This window comes from Podarcis tiliguerta (genome assembly GCF_965153285.1).
Source record: "Podarcis tiliguerta genome assembly, chromosome: 2".
NCBI classification, from domain to species: domain Eukaryota; kingdom Metazoa; phylum Chordata; class Lepidosauria; order Squamata; family Lacertidae; genus Podarcis; species Podarcis tiliguerta.
Window position 1 is genome coordinate 56,305,208 of NC_139535.1, and position 22,628 is coordinate 56,327,835.

The 22,628-nt window shown below is 45.6% G+C and overlaps 1 protein-coding gene across 4 annotated transcripts in view; it reads left to right on the forward strand.

Moving 5' to 3' along the window:
• Nucleotides 1-21,023, forward strand: part of GPRIN1 (G protein regulated inducer of neurite outgrowth 1) — a 53,878-nt gene extending 32,855 nt beyond the window's left edge. For all 4 annotated transcript variants that reach the window (XM_083423225.1, XM_083423226.1, XM_083423224.1 and 1 more), the window contains one exon: nucleotides 15,619-21,023. In XM_083423225.1, coding sequence (XP_083279351.1) covers nucleotides 15,670-17,433 — 1,764 coding nt within the window. In that variant the 5' untranslated portion in view covers nucleotides 15,619-15,669 and the 3' untranslated portion in view covers nucleotides 17,434-21,023. The remainder of the gene's footprint in view (nucleotides 1-15,618) is intronic.
• Nucleotides 21,024-22,628: the final 1,605 nt, after the last annotated feature.

A 22,628-nucleotide genomic window follows, 5' to 3' on the forward strand; every position in this document is an offset into this window, starting at 1 on the left:
CAAAGTGGGGTGTGTGTGTGTGTCTTTCACACCATGAAAGCGTGGGCCACATTTAGAAGCACTGCTGATCCCTTCTGTTCAGAGATAGCAGTGTGCCTCCTCACTTTTTGTCTTTCGTCAGCACAGGCAGAGAAACCTTAAGAAACTCCTATGTGGTACCCTGGCCTTCTAATGCTGTTTGGTCTCTGGGATGTATAAGTTGTTGTTGTTGGCATCTATCTGTCTCAAGAGATAATGGAGTGCACTTCATTAACAGTACCGGGGCAACCTCTCCAGGGTACAAGCCTGGTCAGTGTGTATGGAGGGCCTGGGCTGCCCAGATGACAAGACCCCCTTCTTGGCCTCGCTGATGTGGTCCACAGGAAAGCAGAGCAATATGTTTGGCTCCAGCTTGGCTGCAGGAGTTGCCAGAAGGAGATGTACAAGGCACCATCCAACCATCTTAGGAACTCCACTCCGCATTTGTGTAGGGTTTGCTCCTTAGCCTTTTCTTCTCCCAAAGATATCCCTCAAGGCAATAGAGGTTTAGTGTCAAGAGTTTTCCTTCTCCTAGATCAATGAGTCCCATCTACCCCTCACTTCCCTTTACAGCCCATGCAGAACTACCTTCTTGACCATTGAACCCACTATTGGTCTCTTCTGCACAATCTGCCAGAGCCTGTCTTTGCAGGCAGGGGAAGTCTCTAACCAAACTGGGAGATTGAGACCGTCAACTACCCTCACCTGGTTTAGCCAGCCAGTCAAAGCCATTCCCAGGGTGTGGCCGCTGTCACATTCTGACAGCTTCTAGGAGCCACAGGTGAGAGCTGAGTGCAGGGTAGGGACCAAAGGTGGACAAACTACCCCAGAAGGAGCACAACTTGTCCCCTACCAGAGATGCTGCCCCTCCTCTAACACCCCATACTAATAATCTGCACTCATCAGCCTCTCTTGCAGTAAAGGCTGAGAATCACTGATTAGGCATTCTGGAAGAGCTGAGGGATCTTTGTCATTGTTTTGTAAACACTGCCAAGTGATTAATGTGTTATACACAAAGACACACATACATCCAGGTGTGCAAAAATAATGTACAGCGTGCACAATTGCTTATTCTTTTTGACATTTATACACAGTCTTTTTAAAGAAAATAACCATGGCTGTTGTCGTCACCTATATGGGCATCAAACATTTTTCTCCATCACCACCTGGTTGGCATAGCTCATGGATCTAGACCCTGGAAGATAGCATTTTAGAGATAATGGATATGCCTGAAGACCTCCCCCTCACACATTCACACACACCGTATGATCTGAAGTCTTCCAATGGCATTTCCATGGATTCCTCAAGTAAATATCTTTGAGTCACATTTTGGCTACATTGGAATAGTGTATAAAGTGCCCAGAGACAGCAAGAGAAAAGGACTATACCCAAAACTGGACACAAAGGGTGTTAATGGTTTTGAATGTTGCTGTTGTTTTAGAGTAAGTAGAAGGTTGAGGGCAATCCCTATTTTATTTTATTTTATTTTATATTTTATTTTATTTTATTATTTTATTTTACTTGTATCCTGCCCTTCATCCAAAGATCACTAAGTGATTCACAACATAAAAATACAAATATTAGGACTCAGGTGTGTGGAGATGTGTTAAGTGCTTTAATGCTTTGCCCTGCTGATGACGTCTTGAACCAGATAAACACTGCTGCACTTGCTGTTTACTTAAAATACATATGTGATTGCTTGCACATTTTGTTTGGCTCTAAAGCAGGGGTTGGAAATCCATGGCTATTCAGAGATTTTTGTTGGACTGCAAATCCCATCATCCTTGATAATTGGCCCTGTTGGCTGGGGCTGATGGGAGTTGGAGTCCAGCAACATCCAGAGGTGGTACAGCTTTACCATCCCACTCTAAGGGAATGTACCTGTGTCTTGCCAAGAAGTGCTAGGTAGAATTTTGATGGAACGATTGGCAGCTAGAGTTAGAAGAGCAACATAGTTAACAAGTTGTCTGGTAGACATAGGTCACCAGGAATTCTCTGCAGCAGGCTATTAGTCTCTTTGGGGGTTGGTAGAAAAAAAATCTGTGAGCAAGTGTCCTTTATAGGCTAATTTACAAGGCTATGTTAAAGGCTGAGAGGCCAAAACAAAAGGACTTGGATAACACTTTCAGTGAGCTTTTGGCAGGCCAGCTCAAGACATTTATCTGCTTGAGGCAAAGGAGAAAACAGTGCCCACTGATTCCATCTACAGAAGCCAACGCTGGCAAGGGGATAGCAAGCCCAACCACAACAAAGGGAAATAGACTAGTTTAGAGGGAAGCGAGACAGGCTGTGGGGCACAGATAGCCCTGTCCTCCCAACAGAGGGGTATTGGTGGGCTTGGAAGGGGTGGGGAATGCTGCTCCCCAGAATCTGAAGCCTGAAGCAACTGTCTTCTTCTGGCTAATGATAGGGCCAGCCCTGGCATGTGGGATTCTACTTCCGCTCCTCTGCTTGACTTAGCAAGTTTTCTTTCCTCTTTCTTCATGTCTATTTTTTGAGACAGGTTTCCTTCCCATCAACCACATTTGCTTATGAGCACCAATGAGTTTCAGCCACCCCACCCCATTTCTTTAAAGCACAGCATTCACACAATTCCTCAGGGCATGCACACAAAAACCTTCCCATCAAATTTTGCATCAAATTAAGCAGCTTTGTGAGCAAGCACTCGTGAGGCATGCTTTATTCCTATCCCAGAATTGGGAGGATTTGTTGCTGGGGGGTGTTTTGAGGACAGAATTGCGGGCTCCTTGAAGATGCCAGCTTATTACTATTCAACTGAAAGCTGGCTTCTAAGATCAAGGCAGAGTTATGACTGCTAAGGTGCCAGCCGTTGATACATAACCTGTGTAGCTGAGGGAGGCATAATTAAAAATAATTGAAAAGTGGTATAATTATTCTGGACTCCAGTTTACTGCCCACTTGCCTATATTGCTATCTGGCCATGATCTGAAGTTTTCACAGCTGCCTATTCCAGCTTTGTATTCAACTACTTGCCTGGTAGCCAAGGGAGCAACAAGGGAGAGGGACTTTTCAGTGGTGACTCCACACTCATGCTCTCTCCAGTTAGGTCTGCCTGACACCACCAACATTTATGCTTTTAAAATTTTGTAAATTGCTTGGAGATTCCTTATGTGGCAAGCGACTGATAAGTTGAATAAATAATAATCAAGTAGTAATAATAGAAGCATAGAATTGTAGGATTGGAAGGGATCCTGAGGGTCATCTAGTCCAACCCCCTGCTCTAAGCAACAAGGAAATCCATGCAGGAGAGTAAACAGGCTGGTCTAGCATGAATGGATCTCTCTGCCTTCTCTTTGCCAATCTACTTGGTTTCCATGCAGTCTCTCAGGTCCATCCTTTCTCTTCCATTCCACTTGGTGGAAGACAAACTTTTACCAGCTTACTAAGAGGCCAGTACACTGCATTTCCATACTAGTAGGGAACAACCCCAACCCCACAGGCTAGCAACTTTTGTGGGCTTACCTACAAGGCTGCCCTATTGCAGTTCTCTTTTGTGCTTAGCAATGGTAGGATTTGAATTTCATTGACAATGGGAAACCTGTAACCCCTGTGGTGTTGGAGCCAAAACAATGTAGAAGTTCAAGCAGAATTTGGTGCCATTGTGTGGAATGAGAGAAGGTGATTGAGATGGACAGGCAGCTGCCTGGTTCTTGGAAGAGACAGATTATTCAAACATGGATGGACACTGAGGGGGAACACATGGCAGAACATGTCACTGCTCAGATGTAATAGAAGCTGGCCTGATTTGATGGGAGATCCTGACCTGCCACAATGAGTTACACTCATTTGTGTGAGAGATGTTAGAGCTTCTGCAATTCTGCACTAAAAATCCCATACTGCACTAGTTTTCAACTGGTAGGGTAAGACCCACTAGAGGGTTGCGACCTGATCCAATGTGAGTGGCAACAGAAGCACTACCACCATGGTAAAAGATTAAGATATGGATCCTCAAATGCATGTTTGCGTTAAAAGTGGACCCTGGGTCTGAAAAGGTTGAAGATACCTGCTGTACATCATCTTCTTCCCCCTCCCCCCTCCCAAAATAGATTCTGCCATCTGACTATATAATGCAAACTAGGAACATTCTGCACACACCTGGCATTTTATATATGTATACTCGGAACTAAGCTTGTTTTGCAAACCAGATGCAATAGGTACCTACAAATCCTAATTCCCATTCCTCACTCACCCCTTTGCTACCCAATCCAAACATCTAAATTAATTGTGGAATGGGTTATTAGTACTTCAGAAAAACTGAAAGCGCACCACCTGTGATTTCCCTCCACCTCTTTTTATGTACTATATTAATTTACATTCATGAATTTCAGTTCCAGTGTATTTTGTTACATTTGTTGATGCTGTTGCCTAAATGCACTGATCTTTCTCAGCCACAACCACTGCCAAGAAAAGCCCACAGAATGGACTTTACTGTTATTGCATGTGGGTCCCAGAATGCATTGCCACGATGACTGTGGCACTGCTGCTGATTTTCCCATCCTCTTGTACGCCTTCCTGAGCTACAGCATCTTTCTCATCTAACAGCAAACCTTTTTTTGGTCTAGCAATCAGCACTATTCCTTTGGACAGCTCCCTTGCTGATAGATCTGTCATCTGTGTCTTTGCCCTAGCAATCTCTCTAGATCTGAGGTGGGCAGAAGGCAGATTGGGATTTACTGGGTGATTTTCAGTAGAACCAAGGATTTGTGACTCTCATTTGTTTATCAATTAAAAGCCTAAATTAGGCTGCTGAAGTGAAGAAAGCTAATTAGGAGTGGACTTTGATGTCTTCTTCGGCTATCACTCGTAGCTGAGTAAGATTGTCTTCCATGACCACAGTCTTAACAGTGAGCCTGTAAGTGACTGTGGAGGCCAGTTCTGGATCCACACGTCCTTCAACAATGGGGACATAGGTTTCCGGGAGCTGATCATGGTGAGGGTTTGCCGAATGTGCCTTCCCGTTAGCCCATTTCTCCTTTTCGTCCTGAGTTTGTGCTTCTTCAAAGTCCAGGACTTTGATGCAAAATGCCTTGGATAGCTCAGTAAGTTAGAGCACGGTGCTGATAGTGCCAAGGTTGCAGGTTTGATCCCCATATGGGACAGCTGTGTATTCCTGCATTGCAGGGGGTTGGATGATCCTCAGAGTGCCTTCCAATTCTATGATTCTTTGACTATGAGTTCTGTTCAATTCTGGTTTTCAAAACAAATTCCTATGCTCAGAATGTGCTCAGAGGCACCCAGCTCTTTCATTTTATCTGTGTGCTTTTGGCTCTGGTTGGTAGATCTTGGGATTCTAGTAAAAACGACAGTGTAGATCCAACTAATCTGAAGTCTGCCCACCCCTGCTGCAGATGAGTTGGAGTCTCGGCCTGCTTTTGTAAAAACAGCCACATTGTCTTAGGCAAGGGCACCCGTGGGCCAGATTCTGACTCCTCAATCAAAAGCTTACCAAACGGTGCTTGCAAAGCCAATGACCCTCCCTCGCCTGCCTGAGCATAGATTGCCTGATGGCTCTTCATGGGGGATTTGTGGCAGCATCTAGTTGCTGCAAGATTGCAGACCTGGGAAATATAATGAAATGCAGTGAAAAGCTCCAGCTGAGTTCCTTAGCTACAACCCCTGAGGGTGAAGACATACGCACTGCATGGATTCAGCTTCCACTTACCATGTGACTAGAGGGAGGAGGGGAAATAGTTCTTTTAAGAAGGTGAATGTTTATGTGCAGTGGGTTTTGTTTTTTTAGATCCAGGACTGTCTGAACTCTTTTTACTCCACTATCCATTGGCAAGCCCACCTTTTTGGGGCAGCCTACTTGCTTAGTGGTACCACTGGAGAACAGCATTCCTACAAAGCCATTGGCCAAAAGAGAGTGGGGTGTAATATCTTCAGCTTTCCCCATCCTCACCCCCACCTGCCATGGTGTTTTCTGTGTATTTCTGCTATCTTTAAGTTAACTGATTAATTGTTCCCCACCCCCAAATGTAGTTAAACTTGTATGTGTGCGCACGCATGCACACACACACAGGCACCAACTTTTTTTCTCTCCTTCATGAAGGCCTCTTATCTGTTCTGACTCCCAGATTGTAGCCCTGAAGGCAAAGCCGTTGACCCACACTTACTCACCCTGCGCATGGAAGATCACATTACAGTGAAGTAGTTGTTCTTTTGAGAAGCCACTTAACTGTTTGGGTGTAGCTTAGAAACAGGATTTGTTGTTATTATTCATAGAACTGTGGATTTTTAGAGTTGGAAGGGACCCCAAGGGTGATTTAGTCCAACCCCTGCAACGCAGGACAACTGCTGAAGAAGAGGCTTCTCTTTGTATGACAGGCCCCTTTTGGTCGAGTGGAGGCAGCCAGCAAGCGCAGCTGGCAAACCCCCTCCCCCAAAGAAACACACCCATCCCACAGTGGCTAGTTTACATGGATAGCTACCTTTCCAAGATCCAATGAGAATGACTTCATTGTAAACTTCTACAATGGCTTGCTAACTGGAAGTGAGGCTGAAACCTTTTCCAAAAGTGACTTATTTCCAAACGTCAAGCCTGAGGCACTGCAGATGATCTTTATGAGAGCCTTTGCAAACCATGTATGGAATCTTCCTGGAGCACTCTCATATGGTGCCAGTGTCCTTTGAAACTCCATATCCCCAGATTTTTGAAGGTTTATTGCCAATAGGGAATCTCCTTATTAACAGGGAATGATTTTTCCCACTCTGCCGTGTCAATGACTTCCAGATTGCTGACACACAAAATCCAAATCCATAAAATCACAAGATGCGTCCTTCCACACTTGAGAGACAAGCGGCAGCCAACAGATATAGAATTAATTGCTGAGAAATAAGATGAGCATTGGCACCATCAAAACTGAATAAGAGATGTAGTTTAGCCTCCAAGGTGACCTGTTTGCTAATAATAATAATAATAATAATAATACCAGTCTCCATTACAATCTGATTCCAGAACTTGTATACATAATTACTTCCCACCACATATGCTAGTATGTTCCTCATTCCTTGTACCTCACAGCCCTGCCAGCGTAAAATCCAAAGTTTTAATTATTTTTTCCTGGTGGATCTCTAGGACAGCCTCGTAAATATTGTGTTGTTTGCTACTATGTTATGTTTGTGCTTTTATATTGTAAACTGCCCTGGAATCCTCAGATGAAGGGCGGTATAGAAATTTAATAAATGAAAAGTGTAAATGTAACAGCAGTTCAAATGCTATTTTTGTCATCATCTTGCGATTCCTGCATTTTAGGGGGTTGGACTAGATGGCCTTTAGGGTTCCTTCCAACTCTACAACTCTATGAATCTATTATCATTTCCCATCTTCCAGGGTGGCAGTCCAGCTCCCCCCCCAAAAAAACTTCATTTCTTCAATTAAAAAGGCATAATTCTTCCTATTAATTAATTAATTTTAAAGGTGTTATCTTTTAATTAAAAAGCTGGAAAACTAGTCCAGGAAGGGGATAGAAGAGCTGGGTTTGTTCCGTGACAAGTGTCAGCCTTTTAGCCCTCTGCACAGCTGTCTCCTGCGGCAAACTCCTGGAACCTCTTCCCTCAGAGCTCAATTCAGCAGGGAGGATGGTTTAATTAAACAAAACACAGCAAGGTTGTACCTCAAATTATGCATGTTTGTACACAGCCTTTGTTTCCAAGTCTAGGATTGGTGCCTACATGGCAGAGAAATCCACTTGTGCAAATTAAGCACATCTGCACATACCTGTGCCGTCACTGCTTGTGGAGAGGTGTGCTGTTAGAGAAAGTAAAAGACAACCAGAAGGTAACAAGCAGGTTCTCCTTTTTGCAAGGGGAAGCCAAACTACTGTGTCTCACTCTTGCCAAGTCTGAAGGAAAATCTAAGTGTGTGCTAGAATGTTTTCACTCAGGCCACATTTACACCATACAGTACATTTAAAACACTATGATCCCACTTGTCTCTAAAATATCCTGGGAAGTGTGGCTTGTTAAAGGGGCTGAGCAGTGTTAGGAGAACCCTATTCCTCTCCCAGAGCTACAGTTCGCAGAGTTCCCTGTGAAGAGGGATTGTCCATTAAACCATTCTGAGAATTGTTACTCAGCGGAGAATAGGGGTCTCCTAATAACTCTCAGCACCCTTAAAAACTACAGTTCCTAGAATTATTGAGAGGGAAGCCATGGCTGCTTCAAATGGTATCTGTGGAGAAGCAGCACACAAAGAAATGTATGTATATACCGTGGTTGTGTGTGTGTGTACCATAATGCTTTAAGTGTGTGGTGTAAATGTGGCCTCAGTCTCACAATTTCCCTTCCAGTACTACTATATTCAGGGCTGGCGATCAGAAGGTCGGTGGTTCGAATCTGCACAATGGAGTGATCTCCCATTGTTCTATCCTAGCTTCTGCCAACCTAGCAGTTTGAAAACATACCAGTGCAAGTAGATAAATAGTTACTGCTGTGGCAGGAAGGTAAAAGGTGTTTCCATGGGCTCTGGTTTCTGTCACAGTGTTCTGTTGCACCAGAAGTGGTTTAGTCATGCTGGCCACATGACCCAGAAAGCTGTCTGTGGACAAACACCGGCTCCCTCGGTCTGAAAGTGAGATGAGCGCTGCAACCCCATAGTCACCTTTGACTGGACTTAACCATCCAGGGGTCCTTTACCTTTACCCTTACCTTATTCCATGTGATTGGAATATGGTACTGGTTACAAAATTCCTGAAAATCAATCTTCCTTTCTTCCTTCCTAAAGTAAGTTTATAGTCCTCACTGCTGCAAAGATAGACTTGAAAGTGCATGGGCAACACCTGGTAAAATTGGAAAAGCCAGAAAGTGGATCATTGGTATTCCCAGTGGGTATTCCCAGCGGATCATTGGTATTCGCAGTGGGCTTTCATTATCCCACATAGCTCCTTGTCCTTATGATCAGCAGAAGACATTACTTGACTAAGCAAATATATGCAAGCATCTACAATTTGCAAATGAATATGCAGATGAAGCACACATTTATATTTTGGCAACTCCCCTCCCAACCATATTTTCTAAGTGCAATTGAAAATGTAATTCTGTTCCAGTGTAGCAATATGCCTTTGGAGAGCTTCATTTATTGGCAGACCTTTGCTCTTACTCTGGCAGTCTCTCTAGATGGACTGGAGCCTCTGCCTCTATTTTTCTTAGGCAAGGATGTCCACTTGGGTTGCAATTGCATGTACTTGAGTTGTGTTTGCATGTATTTGGGTTATATCCAACTCTAGAGAGACTACTGGAGCCAAGAAGATAGGTCTGCCAGAAAAGGAGATGTCCAAAGGCTTAGTGCTTATTTCTAGAAAGTGGCACCAAATAATAATATTTTTTTGCAGCGTGCATGCCAGTCCTATCCTTTGCCCATAATAAATGTGGATGGAAGGGAAATAACTAATGCACAGAGAGATGAAGGGAGGGTTCATAACATGTCCACTAGCAGGAGAAGTTTTAGATTAAGTTTGGGGAACCTTTGGTCTTCCAGATGTGGCTGAACTACAACTCCCATCATCCCTGGCCATTGGCCACGATTGCCGGGACTGCTGGAAGTTGTAGCTCAGCAACATCTGGAGGACCAAGGGTTCCCCAAACCTGGTACAAATATTGATAGACTTGCTTATCCTAAAAGCTTTGGCAGAAAAGGTCAACCACTTCGATCAGAGGAATTAGCACTACTATAGGTGCCACATGATTCCCGCTCCGTATTTTTAAGAGCTTGATCATTTAGTGTGGAAGCATCTACACTTTGGGACTCCCTGCCTGTTGAGATCAAGCAGGCGCTTTCGCTGTACTCTTTTCGATGCCTGCTAAAAACATTCTTGTTTAGACAAACCTACCCAGGTGTTTAGAAAGCTGAGGTAACTTTAATCTGTTTTAGTATTTCAGCTTTTGTATGTTGTAAGTAGGGGTATAATTTTTTCTTGATTTTAAGGGGGGGGGGGCTTTGAGGTTTTTTACAGTCAAGCAGTATATAAATTTTATTAAGTAAATAAAATAAAAAAGTAGGAGGAGAAATATGTTTGTATTATATTCACAGGTGTGGGGACATATAAGACTTGAATACTCTCTAGTACTCCGAATACAAGTTTCTGGATACATGGAAGCATAACTTTGAGCATTCGCCACCATTAACTGGAATATAAGGTGGATCATCCTTTCCTAACCTGGTGTCTTCCAGCAGTTTTGGACAACAACTCCCATCAGGCATAGTCTGCACAGCTGATGGAATTGTTGTCCAAAACAGCTGGAGGGCACCAGGTTGACAACAGCGGAGGCAGATCTTGACAGAGTGCTTTTATTGCTTGGAGGAATGCGTGCAGATAAAACATAGGAGAACTTGTTGTGCCAAAGTGCTTAACTCACATGGTTCTGCAACTGGATGTAGTGGTCCCTGTGGATGATATCCTCCCATGGAAAAATGTAAGTAGCCCAAGAATCTCTCCTAGATCTTCTTGGATTCAAATTCAAGTATGTGGCTCCCTTGGAGTGGGGCTGTAGAGAAGGAGCTCATGTGTGACAAAGCAGTGGTGAATGAGGTGCCTCTCCCGACTTACAGACTCCCTACCCTGGGGAATAAGCGCTTGCTGGAGTGTACAGGGAAGGAGTGCCACAGTTAATAAAGTGATAAGAGAGGCAGGCTTACTCACTGAGCTGAAGACGAGCCTTTCAGCTGTGGATAACTGCCGGATCAGCAGGAAAGCAAGAAAGGTTGCCCAGTGGAACTCCTAGGCAAACACTGCTTTAAGTGGAATATGTGTTTGGGGTGGAGAGCTGTGTTGTGTCTCATCAGCACAGGGCTGTGGGTATGAGAGTCTGTCTGCTTTGATTGTCTATCCCAGGGGTCAGCAAACTTTTTCAGCAGGTGGCCGGTCCACTGTCCCTCAGACCTTGTGGTGGGCTGGACTATATTTTGAAGAAGAAGAAAAAAATAACGAATTCCTATGCCCCCCAAATAACCCAGAGATGCATTTTAAATAAAAGCACACATTCTACTCATGTAAAAACACACTGATTCCCGGACCGTCCACGTGCCAGATTTAGAAGGTAATTGGGCCATATCCGGCCCCTGGGCCTTAGTTTGCCTACCCATGGTCTATCCTATGTGTGTAGAAGACACTTGGCTGTAGGTAATGTGCCTGCCAATTGGATTTCTTGAAAACCCTTTCCTCTTCCAAGAACCCATTCCATCTTAAAACCAAACAGCTAGGAAATTGTTTTGCCCAGTGCTATTTTTGTAGAAAAAAAGGTGCTGGAACAAACCATGAACACCTCCTTTGTTCTCTTATAATAGCAGCGACCCCCACCTGAGAGGCGCTGGAACGGAGTTTAGTCAAGTTCTGGCTGAAAAAACAGGCCCTGGTTTTGCCAGTGTTCTCTGATGGGACTAAGCTATATGTTAACTGAGCCAGACGCAGCACTATTTTGAAGACTGAAATCCGCCTTGGGGGGTGGGGAAGAAAAAATGAGAGCAGAGAAGCTGCAGAAAAGGGGAGGTTTTTAATCCTTTCTCCATCAACTGTTTCTCTGCTACATCCCTCCCCTAAGTCTTTCCTGCTTTGCAAGTAATGTGTAGATAGTTATGAAACAGGGAACTTTCCACCGAGAGTCAGGCAGATCTCTTAGGTTTTGCCATTTTTTTGTGAAAAGTATTCTGAATGGCAGCATACAAATATCTCCCCACATGGCGACAAGCTCCATATGGAACCATTTAAAATGGAGTCAGAATGAGAGTGCATGGCCTCTTAGTCTCAGCATGTTATAAGGCAAAACAATAATCAGTTTGGATTCTGTTATAAAGATTTAGCTACTACCAACACAATACATATTCCACCTGCATAGACAAGACTGTGTGTGTTCTGTGATTATGCAATTATGGAATTTGAAGTTGGGCACAGAAACCAATGACCTAAGAATCTCATGCTTCATTTTTTTAAAGCAAGTTTCCAGTCCTTGAGGCTGCAGAGAGAAGCTTGAGGATGTGTTGGAATTTATATAATTTATGCAGTTGCAGAACTGAGTGTCTCTTTGTGGAGAATTGTGCAAAAATGTTTCTGGTGAATTTAGGCTGCCTTGGTGTGGAATTTTGATGTTTATTCTTACTCCATACCTTCTTGATTATAGCCAATGATCATGTGCTTTCCTTTATTATATGAATGTAGCATGATGAAGGGAGAGAATGTGTAGGGCTAGACTTCACAACAATGGCTCAGTAGTTGCTTCAGACTCAGTGTTGTTTGAAGTCTTAATTGCATTTTTGGCATGCACTGTTTTCTTTTTTGCTGGCCGTAGAAAGGCCAGTGGTAGACCTGTGACTAGTGGGTAGTATGAGCTTCTAGGCTGGCAAAAATAAAAGGCAGCTGGCCAACCAAACAGTATCTTCTGCTTAAACCAGGAATGGAGGACCTGTGGCTCTCCAGAAGTTGCTGGGCTCTCAACTCCCATCATCACTAGCCAGCATGGCCAGTGGTCAGGGATGGTGTGTTGGGTGTTGTATATGCACCATGGAAGTTCAGTTGAGCAGTTTGGCTCACCACAGGAGCTATGTAAACACACAGTTGCTACAAGAAGTCTTCACTCTCTGAGCCCAGAGAGAGTTCCAGCTTATGAAGTCCTTCATGAGACCAAAGTCCACACAGCAAGTGCAAAGTCCAGTTGCTAACAAAGTCCTGCAACTGCCCGAATTCTCTGAGTCCAGAAGTCTTGCAGGTTGCCCAACTTTCCTCAGATGGGCTCTTCGCAAAGTCTTTCACATTTTCACAGGATTCTTCCAACAGTCTCCACTTTTCCAGCAGATTTTCCTGTACTCCCCAACAACGGATGATTTAACTTGAGCCCTTATCTACCTGGTGCTACATGCTAGTTTGCCCAGCAACACATACAAGATAGTCACAAGTTACCTTAGCTGCATGGGGTGGGGTACAATTTCTGCTGACGCATGGAGAATTTTTTCATTTTCCTTAACATGATGGGAGTCAAGTCCAGCAACATATTGGGGGCTGCAAGTTCCCCATTCCTGGCTCAAATGAAATTAGGCAGGCTCCATCTCCAGATTCGATTCCACTCCCCGTACTCTAATTCCAGCAGTAGGTAGTTGGGACCCACCCATATATGTCAGGATTCTGTATGGCCACCTATATTCATACCCACCCTGCCCCTCACTTCGCCTTCACATGCTGACATTTTCGCACACCAGCCATGCAGATGGTACATAATGAGCCCAGCTGGCAGATCTTCTTTCAACCTGCCGTGGCACTGCTACTGCTTTGGCATCAGGAACAACCATAGGGATGAGAGTGCACCTGAGAGGGAGAGAAGGTGCCAAAGAAAGTCATCTCAGGTGGCACGTGGTCTTGAGTTGCCTTGCTATTCCCACTGCTGGAGAACTGAGGTTGAACCTTCTGCTACAATTTTTGTATTTTCTGTTTTCTTCCTTTCTGTTCTTTTTGGGGAGGTGTGTAATTGAAGTTATAATATGTCTTTGTTTATATTATATTTTCAGGCTGTTTTACTCCTGCAGTTGCCATGGCCAAGGCTCTAAGCAATCTCAAAAGTATTCCCATAGAGTTTGCAGCATCTTCTAATGGGTGGGTGCCGGCAGTTGATTATATGTGGTTACAATGGGATTTCTACTATTTGCTTGCTGTTAACACACCACCTCCAAACCAAATGTCTCTTCTCCATTGTCGCCATGGAATCTCTGCAGGCTTTGGTGCCAGAATATATGTGCACAAATCATGTGGCCAGCCCGTGTGTGCAAATGTTGCAGGAGATTATCACAGCAGCTGGCAGTTTAGTTAAGAGGCATGCAATTTGCTTGTGTCACTGGAATGACTATAGACCTGATCTTGTTCATTCACTTATAAGGCTATTTTTTTGGCGGGGATGTGGAATCAAGTTTATTGAATTGTGACATGGCTGAGCAGCTTTCAAATCTCTTAACTTCCTCCACCAAATCTCCCACCCAATTAGCTGAATGAATCAGCTGCTACCCTTTGAATATATGATTGTCCATATGTGATGGATACTTTCTGTACCATTCAGGCAAAGGTGGCTACAGTCTAGGGACTAATGTTGTAATGTGGCTACAAGGCTGAATTGTGAATGAGGAAACCACTAGTCAAAATCCTGCCTCTGCCATGTATTTAGTATATGACCTTAGGGGAACTAATGTTCTCTTAGCTTCAGCTTCCGACCTGTAAAATGGGGATAACAGTACTGATCTACCTTAGTGGATGAAATAATGTATGTTAGCTCAGTTGGTTAGGGCATGGTGCTGATAACACCAAGGACGCAGGTTCGATCCCCATATGGGTCACCTGCATATTCCTGCATTGCAGGGGGTTGGACTAAATAAGCCATTGGGGGGCGGGGGCTTCCAACTATGAAGTTCTTAGGGTGGTATTGAACTACATTTTACTCAGAGCAGACTCATGGAAATAAATGAACATGACTACAAAACCCTGAGTTACTCAGGAAGAGAGACTGATTGTTAAACCATTCTGAGAACTGTAGTTCTGTGCGGGGAATGGGAGTTTCCTCTAACAACTCTCACCATACTTAACAAACTATAGTTCCCAGGATTCTTTGGGGGAAGCCACAACTGTTTAAAGTGAAATGACACTGCTTTAAACATTCAGTGCTGATGAGGCCTTACATTCAAGAGGCAACACATTAGAGAACACAGGGCAAAAATGAGCCTTCTCTTTGTTATTTGATGCACCTCCACCCTAAAAATCTCAGAAGTTGTAGAAGTAGTTCAGCTATTATTCAAAGGAGTATATAATGAATTGACCAAGTAAACTGTGCACTACCTGGATTTAGCACAAAGGTGGCATGGAAGGGAGGAAGAGAAATAAGAAGGGATAGAGGGGTAAATGGTTGTGGAGAATTGGAAGTCTGTGGACAAGGAGCAGTAGCCATGGGAGATGGGCCCAGATCCACAATTCTAAGGGTGCTTCCAAGACTATTGTGCTCTCAGGTGGGATTAAATCACTCACCAAAAAAGTCAGGTTGCCCATTTCCAGTTGATTGGGAAGTCTGGCACAACAAATTTGCTTCCCTTAAAAGTTTTGGCAGTAAGAAAAGTGATGGGAATGTACTGGAATGTGGAGGATGGTGCTTGGTAACATCCCCACCCAAAATGGAGAGAATGCTCTAGAAATAGCAGATCACCTCCCTGCAAACAAATCAGAATAGACGCTCAATAAATGGGTTTTCTGAAAGTGCCCTGTTGCTCCATATCCTAATCTGAGGGGGGGGGGGAAATCTTCCTGGTTCCCAAATGCCTGCCTGTTTTCCAAGCTCTTTCTCTGCAGATATGAAGACTAGAAACTTGCTTTTTAAAAAACACCCCCTAACACCCTTCTGAGAATCTTCAGGATGCCAAATTCTTTTTCAGCTACCAGATCCTGTGCTTGTGTCTTAAGCCCACACATGTGCCAGATACACCTAGAGTATACCAGGGCACCTCAGACACAGAAGGCTCCAAACATGAATAGCTTGGAGTTGATGGTGTGTTTGAGTGAGTTTCCAGCATAGGCATAACTTTACTTTGTGTCCCCCACCCCTTTTTATCTCCCCTTTTAGAGTCCTCCAAGAGAGGTGCATGGAATAGCATGGCAGAAGTTTCGTCTCGAGATGGGCAGTGCTAAGCAGCCAGAAGCATTGCAGTTGTTGAAGCAAGATGCAGTTCCAGAAGATGCTCCCCAGCCCAGCAGCAGCTTACCTTGCAGTCAGGAGAAAGACAGCTGTCTCCAACACACCCAATGTGACGGAGGAGATCTCACCATGAGGAACTGCTGTGTGAATGACCTTGGCACCAAAGACGGCAGCCAAGAAGACACCATGGTGGACAACCCAGACCAGAAGGAGAAGGCGCCAGCTGTAGCCACAAAGCCTTCCATGGAACTAGTCACTGATACAGGTACCGTGGTTCTGAAAGATGCAATGACTGGAGGAACCACCTTGGAAGAGGACGGGGAACGAGCAGCCCATCATGACTTGCGGCACAACAGCAAGCAGGGCTCAAGCTGCAGGGATCTTCCCAGTAGCTTATCCAATACCTGCAACCCTCTGGAAAGTAAAGCTGTTCCTGGAGATGTCGGTACGCATCTCTTAGCAGAGCCCTGCCTAAAGGCAACCAACAAGGACCCTTCCAGTGCACCAGCCTCCCTGAAACATGTGGCATTTCTTGAACCAACCAAAAAAACCGCTGAGGCTGAGAGCATCCAAGCAGGAACAGCACATTCCGAGGGGGGTCCTGCACTTCCCACGTGCCTGAAAAACACAAGCCAAGGACAGCCAGGTGCCTCCAAGGGAGATATATCACACTTCAGCAGTGATGTCTGTGAAGCAGCGGACCACTTGAGTGAAGGACACGGAGGTCCCCTCGCACCAGAAGCTCCCAAGGAGTTTACTCAAGACCCCTTGGCAGCTGAAGCCACATCAGGGAAGTCAAGCAGACCAGCGACAGAAACAGACCAGTTGGGGGACCATAGCAGGGAAGTGAGGTTCCCTGCTCCGGAGGCTAACACAGCTGAGAACTCCAGCAGAGTGCCAGGAAACCCTGTGGCTGCCGTTCCTCATGAAGCCAAGGGCACATCAGGTGAGTCACAAACAACCCCAGGTGAAGCCACCAAGGAGGCGGAAGGGCTCAGAGAAGTGACACCCTCTGAGTCCAAGTGTCAAAACCAAGCTCAGGAACAACAAACACCAGAAATGACCAGTGTGGCTGTGAGTGAGGAGCGCACAACAGACGTCGAGAAGAGATCTGTGGAACTTCTCACCCAAACCTGCTCACTTGAGGTCACTCCCCCCCAGCACGATGCTGGGACTCAAGTTGACAATCGTGTGTCTTTGGTGTCGGTGGCCGTCAGCCCCATCAACCCGCCCGACGGCTCCTCGGCTTTCACTTTCCACACAAGGGGCTTGGGGGCCTCCTCTCTGAAGAGCCCTGGCCCGGAGCAGAAGCCAGCCAAGAGAGATGCAGAGATGCAGGTGTCCATCCCGGTGGAGACCAGGTCCGTGGCCACAGGGCCCATGACTCCCGTGACCAAATCTCCCCAAGCGTCCTACCCTGAGGTGCACGTGAAAGGGGCCCAGGAGGAGGCGCCCGAGCCGGTGCGGGAGGTCAGCTGGGACGAGAAGGGCATGACATGGGAAGTGTACGGCGCCTCTATGGAGGTGGAGGTGCTGGGCATGGCCATCCAGAAGCACCTGGAGAAGCAGATTGAAGAGCATGGCCGGCAAATGGTGATGACACCTCAGAGCACCCGTGCCAGCTCCATCAAGGGGGCTCCCCCCAAGGGGGAGGTCAAGAGGCAGCCCAGTGTCTTCAGGGCACTCCTGCAGAATGTGCGGCGGCCCCGCTGTTGCTCCCGAGGAGGACCTACTGTGGAGTGAGGGGGGCCCCGGGCCAACTCTAGGGTTTTCTTATAGCAGTTGGAACGTGCAAATGTTACGTAGTTTCTCAGGCAATGTGTGGGACAGTCCATTTTGAATATCTCGAGTCCCCAGGATTACGGCGCTCAACACCCCTGATGTCTCCTGGAAATGCAGGCCAAACCCTATATATTACAAGCAAATAGCACCTTGCCCAGTTCTGAAGCACTTGACATGTCTCAGCCAGCAGCGCTTACACTGCCACACACGCTTGGCAGTGCCGCTTTGCATCCTGGGACATGTAGTTTTCACAGTGCCAAGCTCAGATGATTATATGCAGGGCTCTCAGCAACTTGTCTGTTTGATACAGACTGGAAACGGCTCTCAGATATTTTGGAGAGCCATGTTTAGGAAAGTTTGGTGTAGCGTTTGTGGAGATCACTGTACTAGCAGTATCCTATCTTGGGTCTAGAATGGATTATTTGTAGGGGCTGCCAGATCACAGCTTTTAGAGAACATATGCATAGTTTGGGATTCCCTCCTCCCAGTGCCAATAGGTTAAGAAACAATCTGAAATCTTCAATTATTTCCAGAAGTACAGTATATATTTTAACTTAGGGGCAGCAGCATGGTAACATTCTGAAGGTGATTTTGGCTGAATGATCATGTGTCAGGTCTTGAGAAAGCCATCCAATTGAACAACATAAGCAAGTTTGCCTAATATTGTTCAGTTGCATAATTTTATGGTGCCCACAGAACTTGAGTGTTCTTGCTGTGGAGATTGATAGTTTACATTGCACAGAATATAATGAGTTTGGGGCATTATAGAATCATAGAATTGTAGAGTTGGAAGGGACCCCTGAGGGGCATCTAGTCCAACCTCCCCCCCAGTTGCAGGAGTCAAAGCTAAATAATCCCTGACAGGAGAGAGTCCACTGCCTTTTGAGTCCAGCACCAGACTGCCTTCCCTATTCTAAAGGACCATTTCAAGAGAAAGCAGGGGCTGGGAGAAAAGTGCAATAAGAGTAACCAGGCTCATCCTAGAGAGAATTTGGATGAAATATTTAATCTCTTCTTAATTACACTCTCGACCTTTGCCTGCAGCCCTGCAAGTCTGTTCAAGGCAGGTCCCTCAGAGCCCTTCATTCCCTTTGCTAGAGGGCCCTGCTGAGTCCCAGTGGAGGCATCTTGCATTACAGGCTGATGCCGCCACCCGACCAACTTGCCTGAGAAACTAATAATTTGGAAGGTCCCGCGTCTTGTGTGCGAGAGTGTGGCTCGATGCGTGCTCTGGCTTGTGTGCATGTGAGCGTGCGTGTCATAGCCTCTTTTCCTGTCAATGCTATTCCCCTGCCCCCCGGGAGCAAAGAGGCCTGTTGCCATCAGAAACGTGGCTAATTTTTATGTTCCTGACTTTTTCAAGAGATCTGGGGTGGGGTGGGGTATTTTATTCATATGTGTTGGAATATGGGGGCTTTTACAAAACACTCTTTACTCTGTTGTGTTTACTCTAAATCAGGTTCTTGTTTCTCTGAAGGTGTCTTGAAGATGCTGATTTCCTTTTCCTGCCTCCCCCATTCCCCGCCCCCTCCCAACAATATTTTATGCATTGGGATTTGGGGGTTTTGTGGCTTTCACCCCTAAGAAATGAAATCTGTGAAGGCATAGATGAGAGATTATTTGACACTGTGTAAAAAGAGAGCAGGGGACACTTACATGGTGGAAACCAAGACTTGTTTTTTGGAGGGGAGCTCCTTCCTCCAGAGTAGCTGCACTAGGTACACCTCCTTCAAGGATGTTTTCAGTTGTGAAATGTAGTGCCAAAAACTGACACCCACACTCACTTTTGATAGAGTTGGAAAGCACCTCTGCTGTTTGTAGTACTACCCTGATTTTGCCAGAAGACTTCGTGTTGATTTCTGTTTACAAGTCTCCTCACCTCTCTGTGAATTATAGTTCCCAAAGTTTTTTTTTATCTGGCTGGGCTTCTGTGTCTTTAACCATTGCCCAGAAGGAGGACATTTGGGTTCAGCTTTTCCCAGTGTGCATCTAAGGCAAGCAGGATGGGAGTTTTCAGCCAAATTTCCTCCTCAAGGAACAACCCCACTTAAAAACAAAACAAAACAAAAAAAAGCAGTCCTACTATAAATGCAGGTGCTAGGAAGTTTGGGGCTTTTTCCCCACAGAGGGGCAGAATTTATGTCCTTTTAGTGGTGACAACATTCAGCATCCTAACTGCAACACTGTGAAGAGAGGATCTAGGCCCGAAGAATCTCACTGCTCCTCAGTGCTCTCTTAGATCTGGGATGAGGGCCCTGCTTCCCTCCAGGTGTTGTTTGACTATGTCCCATCATCCTAGACCATTGGCTTTGATGGATGGGCCTGATGGGAGATGAGGTCCAAAGCCAGCTGGATGCACACAGGTTTAGCATTCTGCTCTTGCAGTGCAGATTGGCCAACATGGTGAAGCTGACCAACATGCTAGAAAGTTCTGATGGAGCTGGTGGCTGTGGGGCTTTTCCTTCTAATGCCATCCCATTCAGCTGGGAAGGGCTTGCCTTAAATCTGGATTGCCCCTAGGCAGCACAAGCCAGCGGTATCATGTGCAGATCTTGGGAGAGAGAACTTTTCTCCACAAACAAAGAACCACACTGTTGGCTCTTTAAAAGGACCTGTGTGTACCAATACAGATGGAGAAGAGACAGAGTGTACTTGTCTGCTGTCTGCAAGAAGAGGTACGACTTCCGGCTGTTCTCTCTCGAGAGTGTACTGTACAATCTCCACCTCAACCAGGTTCCAATGAGTGGTATCAATGTGCTGGTTCACTTGGCCGACACAAGCATTCGTGCCAAATTCAGTTCAAGGCACTTCCACAAATGGAACAGGGGGAAGAACTGGTCCAATACTGTCATTGTATTAGCAAGAGCTCTGCCTGCCCAAACCTAGCTCTGAATTAGTCTATTGCAATTCCCCTTTGGGAGTAAGTAGACATGTACAGGAACTGACCATAGAGGGGTTTCTACAGTGCCCAGTGCTCACAAGTAGCCTTCCAGTTGCAAGACATGGGAGCCAAGCCCTGTAAGAGTTTAGGTGCCTTTTGGATCTGGCATGCTAGTAGGTCTACACACAGAGAAACTTGAGTTTCTGGCACCAGTATTCTTCTTAAGAGGGACTTGGCCAACTCTGCAGCGCTATGCTGCAAGAGGCACATCTAGAACCATGCAAGTGAGGAGCTGGGAAGAGGCATCCCATCTGAGAAATGTCAGGCCACAAGGTGCAGGCATCTGCACCCAAACCTGCATCCAACTGCTGGCAGCATCCCTGGGATGTAGGATGCTGAGCATGTAGACAGTACCACCCCCACCCCCACCCCAGGTTACTGGGGCCATTCACAGAACTGCCGAGGACCCTTCCCATTCCTATGCCCTGCCTTGTGTGCTGTTCTCAGTATGGTGTTCACGTGCCATATGGATCTATAGTACCAAGCAATGATGAGTTGTTGACAGTAACTTTGCCTTTTGGTTCCTATCCCCCTCCCTTTCTTTATTTGTTTAGGGTACAAACTTGTAAAACTGGCTGTTGGATAATAAAAATTTTCTCCAAAAAAAAAAGCAACCACCTCAATATGCCCCCTGCCCAAGAGGGCTTTATTTGTGTTTGTCAAGGGCTTTGGAGGGGAGAAGGATTGTTTTCTTCACAGTCTGTTGCCAGCTCAGAACAGGTTCGCTCTACTGTGGGGTGGGGAACTACACTGCAGTGCTACATGGATGGGCTTTCACAAAGCTATATCTTGGCGGCTTGTAAAAGGGGCTGAGATCTGTGGTCCTCCCCCTATTCAGGCTTGCTGGCTCTTTTATCAGGGACAGTTCAAGACTTTTTGCTGCCTGAGGTGGCGCCCTCTTCCCATCAAGGTGCATAATGACCAAAGCCAGCCAAGTAATTTTGGCACCTGAGGCAGAAAACCCTACAAGTGTCTGTCTGTCTATGGGAGTAAAAGTAAAGTTTTAATAAATAACATTTTGCTGCTCTTTCATAGTAACTAAAATCAGTTCCCTGAATAGCTGCCTCAAAAGCATTGCCTTCAACAGTGTCTTTAAGTGGGTGTAAGTCTGTTGGCACAGCTGAAGAAAATGCTTGTGTCCTGGCAGCTTATGGCGGATGGTGATAAAAGCTCAGAGACCATGGCTTTGTACACCTTTGCATATCTTAGAATGCATTCATTCATTCACCTGTTCATCTGGATGCTGTTTGTTTGTCTGAGCAGCTTCAGCATCTTACTACGGTTTCCCACTATAATAATTCCAGACTGTGAGGGAAACGCTCCCTCATTTGCTGAATATATATTCGGAAGGTACACATGCTTCACACAGCCATGCAAATGGTAAACCAATTCAAAGCCTACTTCAGAAAGCACTGACTATGGGCTGAGGGGTGGGGGAAAGGGTTTATCTGTTAACCAAACAGACTCACAGTGCCCGTCAAGCAAAAAGCAGAGGAGAGGCACACTTCTAGTTTTGCAATCATTAATATGTTTGCCATTTGCCTGGGCAATATACTTTTCTCCTAACCTAGCATCTTCCTTACAGTCGTGAAGAGGTGATACCTTAGGCAGATCCTGGATCTTGCTGCAATGTTTCCCCCCCATTTGCTTCTCCATGAACCCAACCACATATCAAAGGCACTGCAAATAACCTGCAAAGCAGCTGCAAGTTAGCTGGTGATCAGGAAGGACTTTAGCTGTTGCAACTAGGATTATATAGGCCTTATCCTTAGAACCCCACAATACACTTTTCCAGAGGAATACTCAAGCTTGGATTATTATCCCAGTAAAAGAAAAGGTGAGCCCAGGATACAAGGAGCTGAATCAGGACAGTGGCTTGTTGTTTTGTCACTGGTGATACATGGGAAGCTAAATGTCCTACCTGGCCACCAGTCTATCATGATTTCTTGAAAAACAAGGTAAGATACATCACCTTAGCAGGGATAGTGGTAGCACTGCACAGCACAGGTTCTATGCCCAGAGATTAGTAGCTTTGGGTGATATTCAATACATGCATCTCCACTTGTGCAACAAAACTTGCCCCCTTCTCCCATACCCTGCACCCTTCCCAAACCTTATCCAGAGTGTTGAGTGAACATATTTAGGGGATGCACAGGGAGGGGGGACAGCCCAGTGTGCAAGCAGAAATCCTTGTGCTGACAAACCGTCTCTTAGT